At 32.9% G+C, this 10,284-nt stretch overlaps 1 protein-coding gene, 1 long non-coding RNA gene and 1 pseudogene across 2 annotated transcripts; 2 read left to right on the forward strand and 1 right to left on the reverse strand.

Annotated features, from left to right (window-relative positions):
- The first annotated feature begins 827 nt into the window (after positions 1 to 827).
- Positions 828 to 1,508, forward strand: LOC145107474 (dirigent protein 22 pseudogene; annotated as a pseudogene).
- A 343-nt stretch (positions 1,509 to 1,851) lies between these two features.
- On the reverse strand, positions 1,852 to 4,088 carry LOC145107473 (putative 12-oxophytodienoate reductase 11). Its single transcript, XM_079044371.1, has 5 exons — positions 3,968 to 4,088; positions 3,669 to 3,809; positions 3,274 to 3,404; positions 2,813 to 2,989; positions 1,852 to 2,620 (listed from the first exon to the last, which is right to left on the reverse strand). The coding sequence occupies exons 1-5, from the start codon at positions 4,057 to 4,059 to the stop codon at positions 2,028 to 2,030; spliced, it is 1,134 nt and encodes a 377-aa protein (XP_078900497.1). The 5' UTR covers positions 4,060 to 4,088; the 3' UTR covers positions 1,852 to 2,027.
- On the forward strand, positions 2,511 to 3,237 carry LOC145107475 (uncharacterized). Its single transcript, XR_013707876.1, has 2 exons — positions 2,511 to 2,637; positions 2,837 to 3,237. It is a non-coding gene; the product is annotated as an uncharacterized LOC145107475 (long non-coding RNA).
- Positions 4,089 to 10,284: the final 6,196 nt, after the last annotated feature.

A 10,284-nucleotide genomic window follows, 5' to 3' on the forward strand; every position in this document is an offset into this window, starting at 1 on the left:
GGTAAGTGTTTTAAGATATTCTGTTTACCCCTATTTGGATTTTTTGGTGTGCTGCTGTCTTGGTGACTCTGCTTTGAAGATTTCATTCTATTTATCGAGTTTGTTTGTTCTGGTGCTTTCTGCTTTCTTGGTTGCTTGTGGTAGAGCTCTTTTTATTTTAGTTTTTCTGACCATTTTACCCTTGTAGTTGGCTTTGTTTCCTTTTGTTTGTTCTCTTGTTCTCTTGTATTGTTTGTTGTACTCTTTTTCCAGCTTCCCACTGGAGTTATGTGTTTAACATTACATTTGCTGTTCAAAAAGACAAAATTAATTTGAATTTTGGATATTGGTTTTGTAATGAAGTTTGGTAGACTTCTAAGGACATTTTATTCGTGACTGATTGCAGGATCGATTATTTTATAGTGCAACTTAAATACCTAATTACTTCTCTTGTCCCATAATGATCTTTATTTGATAATTGAATTAACTTCTTCAATTATGGCGCATAAGTCATTAAGTTAGACTTCTTTTTTCTCTTTTTAAAGAGCTATTTACATATTTAGGTGCGTGTTTGTTTTAGCAGTAAAGATGTAGAGTTTATTCGTTAAATAATGTTTAAATCGTTAATCATAAATCGCTACATACCTGATCAATAATAAAAGAACATTTTTTTTATTAATTTGTGTCAAATTGATTATAAAGTTATTAGTATGCTGGAATTGGACATTCAACTTTTCGAATCTTATTAGTGTTGTAGTTGACCAACTACTTCAATGTCATATCTACCTTTTTACACAAGTCCAACCAACCCACATTTTACCATCGTCTTTTCCATTTTAAGAACCAAAAAATACACCCATAAACACATAAACACAAATATGGGGAAATTCCACTTCCAAGTACCACTATGCTCAATTGTACTCTTGTCTTACTCTTTTGTGCATTGCATCAATCAAGACCCTATAGCCGTACAAGATTGGTTCAAAGGTCTAGACACCATGCAAGAAAAGGTGACTAAACTTCACTTTTACTTCCATGACATAGTTAGTGGCAATAGCCCAACCGCTATGAGGGTGGCTAAGCCGACAGGCTACACTGGCTTAGTCAACACCCTCACAGGGTTTGGCAGTGTGGTCATGGCCGATGACATGCTTACCACTGGGCCAGAACCCAACTCAACTGTTGTGGGTCGGGCCCAGGGGTTCTATGCATCAGCCTCGATGGAAGATATTGGGTTTCTTATGACCATGAACTTGGCTTTTAGTGATGGAGATTTTAATGGCAGCTCTCTTAGCCTTTTGGGACGAAACCCAGTGTTGCATGAGTATCGTGAGATGCCGATTGTTGGTGGTTCCGGTGTTTTTAGGATGGCTCGGGGAATAGCGACTGCGAAAACGTATAAATTTAATTTGTTGGGTGATGCGGTTGTTGAATATAACGTTATTGTGGTTCATTATTGAGTTGAGATTGATATTGGCTTTGTTATATGTATGTAATGTGCAATTACGATATGAAAATTTGTTTAGATATACTTTTTTGCATTACAATTCGCGATCAAAGTTGGTTGCAAGTTGCAACATGGCATATAATGGTTTATGGATCTCAACATGAGAGCAATCTACACTCTGTTTTTTTTTTCTCGACTTATTTTTTCAATTGTAACTAAAATTTTCTATTGACAAATTTTTACTACTCATTATCTCCCAATGACCAATTACTAAGACCTAACAACGGTTTATCCCGTTCTATTTGCAGTATTCCCTTTTCCATCAAAGTCCTATTATTTAAATAAAATAAAATAAATTCCACCAACTTTAATTAATCAAACTTAACTCCCCATAAAAAAGGCAATTACTACAGCAAATTTACCAATTTTCCAACAATCATAACAATTAAGATTGAAGTACTAAAATAATAACATACTTTAAACATATTATCTCTCATTTTTTTCTCTCCATAAAGTTCTTAGTTTATACCGATGATCTAGCAAATTTATTACAGAATCTTGCATTTTTCGTGCCTTTTCCCATCAGTAAACTCGAACGGGCTTAAACCTTAGTCTCAAGAAACGGGTAATCGGTATACCCAATAACAGGATCCGACGTATAAAATGTCTCCCGGTTATACTTATTAAGCGGAGCCTTGAGCTCAAACCGTTTCGGCAGATCCGGATTCGCCAAAAACAAACGACCATAAGCAACAAGATCCGTCCGATTCTCCGCCACCGCCGTATTCCCGTCTTCCATCTCATACCCGCCGGCCGAAATAAACGTCCCCTTGAACGCTTTTCTCATCGGGACAAGACTATACTGACTTTCGATGGTTTTTCCTTCCGGTTTCCACCTTGGTTCCACCATATGACAATAGTTAATCCCATATTTATTCAGAGATTCCGCCATGTAAAGACCTAAAGCTTTCGGATTCGATTCCCTAGCGTCCATGAACTCTGCGAATGGGGATAGTCGGATCCCGACTCGGTCCGGTCCGATCTCGTTCACGATCGCCTCGACGATTTCAAGTGCGAATCGGCAGCGGTTTTGTAAGGAGCCGCCGTATTGGTCAGTCCGGTCGTTTAATTGGTCTTTCATGAATTGCTCGATTAGGTAACCATGAGCACCGGAGATCTCAACTCCATCAAAACCTATATGTTTTATAAAAGTAAGATATGATCTCAAGTCTCAACACTTGTTTATGCAGAACAACGTGGTTTTTTTTTCCCTAAATCCATATTCAACACTTTTTCAAATTATTATAAGTTTTAAACTTCTTTCAGTTAACCATTAATCTCCTTCTTCTTTTGTGTGTGTTATCTCATAGAATCGATAATTCTTACCAGCTTCAATTGCATTTCTTGCAGCAACTCTGAAATCATTAACAACAAGTGGAATCTCCTCTGTAGTTAGCTTCCTTGGAGATGAAAATTGTGCAACATCAATGCCATTGCTTCGTGGTTGAGGAAATAGTTTTTTGTCTGTGGAAGATATTGGGGCTTGCCCATTTGGCTGTAAATCTGCTCAATAGATGAAGAATTTAAAAGGTTGGTTAAAAGCATGTCGACTTAAAAGACAACTTAGTAACCATTGCAAATCTATATATCCAGGAATGGTAAATTGCACGAAATAGCCACTTACTTTTCTCTTTATACCAATAGGGGAAATGTACTTTTTATACCTCGTATTTTCAAAACAATCTCTTACAATGTTGTAACCAGGAGAAAAAAAAAAGTAGTATGCTATAACAAATTAATCAGTTAAAGTATGTTTCTGTTTCAAAGGGAGATGATGAATAGTATACCAGTGTTTGAAACCCTTCCACAATGCCAAATTTGACAGAAAAAGATTCCGCCTTTTGCATGAACAGCATCCACGATTGGTTTCCATGCCTCCACTTGTTCCTTTGTCCATATACCTGGTGCTTCTGCATACCTTAAACAACAACAAACACGTTTAGCAACAAAACTATTTCCTCCATCATCAGCAATCAATTTTTAATCGAGCATATATTGTCTGTCTAGTAGTCAAATGTCTTGAATATACTCTCCAATAATGACAAAATAAGAAAATCTTCTAAAGCAAAATCAATGGGAATAATAAGTAATAAAGATGACATCATGGACAAACATGTAATTTTTAAGTTTGAAGCTTGTCAAGAAAGTAATAATGATTTTCGTTGTCTTATTTATTATATACCCTTGGGCAGTGTCGGAAATTCCGGTGGATTCTGAAATAAGAAGGCCTCCTTTTGTTGTTCTTTGTGAATAATATAAGATTGCATGCGGCTGAGGGACATTCCCATAGGATCTTTGCCTTGTTAGAGGTGCCAATACAACTCTGTAACATACACAAAAGAAATAATGGATTCAGCCCAAAAAAAAAGTAATATAAATAGCACAAACAATAAGGGAAAGTCAATATAAACGAAACCAGTTCATAAATTATAAAAAGTACGCACCCCAAAAAGAAAGACAAATGAGAAAAGAGAAAAGCACCTGTGAGAAAGCTCAAATTTACCCATTTTGTAGGGGGTGAGAAGAGGGATCTTCCCTTCGTCCACTTGTTTTTCTCCTTCGTTATTGGCCATGATTTAAATAAATATCGATTTATATCAGAAGCTGGAATGAAATGGGATTTTTATAGGTGCCGAATCTAGTGAAGTTCAGGAGAGACGGAGAAATATTATAAATTTGACCCCTTAGCTTTCAGTATTTTTTATAAAGCACATTGATGTTTTGTATATTAAACAAAGACACTGAATAAGTGGGAGTTGGTATATTTTGTATTGGTTAAAGTGAGTAAGTCGCCAATAAATCAACAATCACAATAGTGAATTTATCAGTACACAAGACCTATAAACTTAATTACTACTATTTTCACATGTTATTTAGATATATATGGAAAAAACCCTTTTGTCATGAGGTAACAATCCATATGTGGGTTTTTAGGTTGTACATCATCTTTTTTAATCTGAAAACATTCTGATTTATATCTTTTTATTTTGGTAGTAAGACAGATTGAGAGGCACTCCAATCGTAATGCTTTCCCTCTTTTATAAAATTATTACATTTTTTATATTTGATCAATATTCAAAAAACCATATGCAATTTAACAAAATTAAAAAGGTAGATTTTCAGAAAAACCATTAGATTTTTAACTTTATCTAATAAACTATAACTATTTTTTTTAAAGTCGTTCAGGTTTATTGACGTTTTAGAAAAACCACTCATAATAAAAACATTTAAAAAAAAAAGTAAATTCTTTGACGGTTTGAAATTGTTTAGCATGTTTTTACAAGCTTACATGTAAATATAACTAACCTCAATTATGTTGGCGATCTCGACTCAACTTGGCTTCATTATGTAAATATAAATAAAAATAAAAGGTAAAAATGTAAATATAACCAGGAATCCAGGATCAATTAAATTTGTGAGCTTAGAGGCCTAGTGTTCCAATACTCGATCTTGACTCCATTGAGAAATGCATATTACAGAAAATGATTTTTATTTATGACATGCACAAGGAGTTAAAGATCCTGCACCAAAAGAATTTTTGAAAATGAAGTCAAAACTAATATTTTTGCTTATGTTTAATCTAGTAGTGTTGATGTTGGTGACGATTGTTTGCTTTGTTGCGCTTTTAAGTAAAAATTATAACAAACTTAGGTCATAAAAAACAAACCTAATGACATTGCTTCCTAAATCTTGTGTTTGAAAGTTTCAGGTTTGTCATGTTAGATGCCTAAGATTTGTCCATGTAAGCTTATAAAAAATGTTAACAAATTTCATCCAGTCAAAATTTTGTTTTTTTTAAAAAGTTTGTAATATGAATATTTTTTCAGAAAAAATTTATAAATACAAATTATTTTTCTAAAAAGGAAAATAATAAATTAATAGCTTTTCATATAACATAAAATATAATAACTTTTATACAACATTGCTCAATTAAAATAAGATTTTGATATTTTATATATTGTTATAAATAATTAGGTGTTGTAATTTCTTATATTAATAATAAAAATGAGTATTGAAAATGGCTTATAGCCTATCTTGACGAAAAAGGATTATTTGGCCAAATATTAAAAGTTCAAGTCTTATTGAAGACAACATGTACATATTTATAACGATGATAGTGTTGTTAGCAGTTTTAAAAAGTGGGTGTTGATATTAAACAAATTTATATTATATGTTCTTTCAGAAAAGAGCTTTTGAAAAAAATGTGCCTTATTTTTTTCTTATAATTTAAACTTAGTTAGGAAATACGATTTAATATTGATTTAAGTTGTTTTGAATTTAATATGCAAAATCAACATATTTTTTAAGTTGTTATGAATTTAATATGCAAAATCAACGAATTTTTTATTAGTTCATGAAAACTTATATATGTACTGCACACGAGTCGACAATTGTTTTTTATGAGATGAAATCATTTATTTTAAAATTCAAACAAATACTCAAATTATAAATTATTAATTGTAAGAAAAAATAAAATTGAATAGCATCAATGGGATTCCATTACGCAACTGATTACGTAATGACATGAGTGAAATATTTGTTCTTTTCCTCATATTTCATGTAGGAGACTCTAAGTTCCAAAACTAACACTTTGGCCACTTGACTTTACAACCGTTCTTAAAATTATGGTAAAATACAAAACTAGCCATTTTTCCTAATTACTTATCAAAAATTAGCCAAAAAAACACACTTAGCCAAAAATAGCCCACAAAAGAGTAGTCAACTTTTGGTTGACTACGGTCAACGCCCGTTGACTACTATTTTCTCCTAATGGGCTACTGTTTCAAAGGGCCGTTTACTTTTTCGTGGCCCATTAGCCCAAAGTATATAATGAAATTTTTTTCAGATTAGGTCATTTTCCTATTGTTTTCTTTTGTTTGACTACGTTTTTCTCTCAATGGAGCATCCGAAGAACAACCAGGTTTGTCTATTTTTCTTAAAATTTTTACCGTGTTTGTGATTAGGAGTAGGTTTTGTTTATGGGGATAAATTTTTTTTTGAAAAAAATTGAAAAAAAAAAATATAAAACCGTAGGTTTCATATGAAACCTACGGTGTACAAGTGCCCAATGCACTGTTTGTTCAGTGTCGACTTGTACACCGTAGGTTTCATATGAAACCGTACGGACGTTTTTTTTCGTTTTTTTTTTTTTTTTAAAATGGTATCAATAGAATAGGAATTGGATGTATTTTGTTGTGGTATAATTTTTTTTATAAAAAAAGAAAGGAAACCATAGGTTTTTTAGAAAGCTACGGTGTACAAGTATTTACTGCACAGTTTGTGCAGTAAACACTTGTACACCGTAGGTTTCACAAAAAAACCGTTTTTTTTTTAATTAATTTATTTTTTTATTAAAAAAAATTTAATAGCCAATAAACATTTGTATCCCCTTGTATGTATCTTATGATTTTTGTTTAGAAAAAAAATCGTAGGTTTCCTAAAATATATGGTTATATATATATATATATATATATATATATATATATATATATATATATATATATATATATATATATTCAATTTTCTTAAAAAAAAATTGTTTAAACGTATTTGTAACGATTGTATCCCCCAGTATGTATCTTATGATTCAATGTTTTGCATGTTGTTAAAAATGATGTTATTTTCTATGTCTCAATTGTAGCATACAATAGCAATGTACTATCTATTTGAAGAAGTTTTTATGTGTATAATGTGTAGATACTTTGTATTATACTGTATTGATAAAATAACATTGTGTTTTGGTAGTTTCGGGTTTGTTATAAAATATGTTATTGTCACACCATTTTTAAAGTACAATACTATTTTTTGTATACAAGTAGTATAGAAAAGACAAAAATTTGTGTAAAATAATTTACTTTGGTATTTTATAGAAAGTAAATAGATTATATGAAATGTTTAACTGTTTTATTGTGTGATACTCCAACACTGTTTTTTTTTTATAAAACCTTATTTAACTTTATTTTTGTATTTATTTTGTAGCTTCCTAACAAAAAGATGACATGCAACATATCTGTGAAAGCTTCATGTCACAAGTTGAATGAAGTTTTGAGTCCGTTGAATGGGCCGGTTCGAGAGATATTTTCAAGGACTAGCTTTGGTTACCTCTTGGATCTACCGGCTCAGTCCGGAGACAGACTACTTATTCATGGCCTATTACTTCACATGCTGCGTCCTACCCCTGAAAGTGATGCAGCTGAGCGTCTACATTTCATGTTTTCTAGACATTCTTTATCATTTGGGCCGGAAGAGTTTTGTATTGTCTCGGGACTTTACATGGGCCGTTTTCCTACTTCAAGGATCGAATTTTCAACCATGTATAATCACGGATACGGTGATAATACATTTCAGTCCAGAGTCTTCCCGTATCGCACGGACACTACGTTACTTGTAGAAGATTTAGAGCTACTTATCTTGAACCGACGGTTCAATGAGATATCGGCTGACGATGCTGTCCGTGCGATTTTGCTATATATCCTCAATCAAGGTTTTTTGGGAAAAGAACCCAAAGACAAAGTCACGAAAGAATTTCTGTGGGTGGTGGAGAACCTGGATGAATGGAACAAGTATTTATCAATTTAATATTATAAAAAAATACTATTTTTTATACGTTTAACTAATAGTTTTGCATATAATATAGGTTCTCGTGGGGGAGTTACCTATGGAGTAAAACATACCCTAGATTGTCGGGTATGTTTAAGAAATTTGAGGATCATATGTCCAAACATCCCACAGAAACTTGTGTGTATACACTATCCGGTTTTGTTATTCCGCTGAAGGTAATAATATAATTTTAAATTTTTTGGTTTTTATTTTTTCATAATCCCTGTTAGTTATTGCTAACTCTTATATATTAATGTATATTTATTACAAGATATGGATATGGGAGATGTTCCCACTAGCTCGGGGGAATGCTGCGTTACGACGAAACAATTTATATCCTTGTATGTTGCGGTGGTTTCACCTTAGGAGGTTAACATGGGAGAAAGTTTGCGATCTTTTCGATGTTGACCAGGACGAGGCACATCAACCGAAAAGAAAGATGATTGCCTCAGATGTCGAGTCATCTACTCCACATTACTTGACATATATTACTAGTCTGAATCCTGAATCGTCGGAAGTCCCTTCTTCTGTACGCTACAACTTTAGAAAAGATATAAGTAAAATACTAAAAGTAGTATCTAGTATATTAAAAATTTTCAACTATTATTGATATATAAAAAATTTTATGTAGGGAGCATCTTCATCTGATCCATCCTCTGGAAACAGTCGATCTACCCAGTCCACCGGAGAAACTCATACGGTGGGAATTAATAGGAGAACAGCCCGAGAAATAATGGCAAGACTTCAAAGCTTGGAGGAAGAAATCCGAGGAATAAAATGTAAAGAGGGATTTGAAAACCGGGATGACAATAATGAATTTCTTGACGCAGCGTTTGGGGTAAAATATTTCATTTTATAAATTTAGTATTAATTCTTAACGAAGGTTTCGAGGTAAAATAATTATTTGTTAAATTATTTTTCCTTTAAATATAGGGGAATGAAGATGTGGGAGGTAGTTATCGGATGACAAGCCCGGTGAACGAACAATTCGGTAGTCCACCGAATTCAAATCGAGTAAACGAGGATGATGATGTTGGTCGTAGAAAACAAAAACAACCCATGAAGGAGGTTATAATTTTTTTTTTGTATATTAATTTTTATATTTTTTCAAAGTATATTAAATAAATTAATATGTATTTTGTAGAAGAAGAAAAAGAAGATTGTTGCCAGCAACATCGTGGATGCGGAAAATCATATACCCGTGCCTCCTGTTGCAAAACCAGGTCGTCCGGTTAGGGTATTGAAACGGGATGACAATAATGAATTTTTTGACGCAGCGTTTGGGGTAAAATATTTCATTTTATAAATTTACTATCATTTCTTAACGAAGGTTTCGAGGTATAATAATTATTTGTTAAATTATTTTTCCTTTAAATGTAGGGGAATGAAGATGTGGGAGGTAGTTATCGGATGACAAGCCCGGTGAACGAACAATTCGGTAGTCCACCGAATTCAAATCGAGTAAACGAGGATGATGATGTTGGTCGTAGAAAACAAAAACGACCCGTGAAGGAGGTTATAATTTTTTTTTTGTATATTAATTTTTATATTTTCTCAAAGTATATTAAATAAATTAATATGTATTTTGTAGAAGAAGAAAAAGAAGATTGTTGCCAGCAACATCGTGGATGCGGAAAATCATATATCTGTGCCTCCTATTGCAAAATCAGGTCGTCCGGTTGGGGTATTGAAACTTTCTCAATATCTTAGCTCTCCATATGTTTCTGTAAGTTTGTTTAAAATTATATTTACTATAAAATTTTTTTAACTATATGGATACTTATTGACTACGTGTATACTGTAGGTTCAAAATGCTCCCCGATATCGTCCGGGTGGGGTAATACGCAATGAACCACCACCCCCCGTTTCTTTTAGCGATCCCCCGACACTTTTATTGGAGTCGTATGTCATTCCTGGATGTGCCGCCCCTTCATTATACATGGGAAACAAACCGGCTGTTTATTTGAAACATCGGTTGTACAATGAAAGAATCGAAGCAAGGTTTTGGGATCTCCTTTTTTATTCAATTGACTTGGGATATTTAGATGAAGTGGTATGAAGACATTTGTTTATATTTAAAATTTAAATAATTGATAAGGTCTGTATGTTTAAATTAGATTTAAATGCAGCATGTTGACTTATGGGGAAGGCTTTTGAATGAGCGGAGACCGAACGATGCTCGATGGACAATCATGTCA

The sequence above is a fragment of the Lactuca virosa genome, chromosome 4 (assembly GCF_052849685.1).
Source record: "Lactuca virosa cultivar CGN04683 chromosome 4, Lactuca_virosa_CGN04683_v6, whole genome shotgun sequence".
In the NCBI taxonomy this organism is placed as follows: Eukaryota; Viridiplantae; Streptophyta; class Magnoliopsida; order Asterales; family Asteraceae; genus Lactuca; species Lactuca virosa.

Bases quoted from the DNA above. Each gene is read 5' to 3' on its own strand.
- LOC145107473 (XM_079044371.1), bottom strand. From the start codon at position 4,059: ATGGCCAATAACGAAGGAGAAAAACAAGTGGACGAAGGGAAGATCCCT. The intron at 3,810-3,967 runs GTGCTTTTCTCT...TGTATGTTACAG, and splicing joins AAATTTGAGCTTTCTCACAG to AGTTGTATTGGCACCTCTAA. The intron at 2,621-2,812 runs GTAAGAATTATC...TAAAACATATAG, and splicing joins AAGAAATGCAATTGAAGCTG to GTTTTGATGGAGTTGAGATC.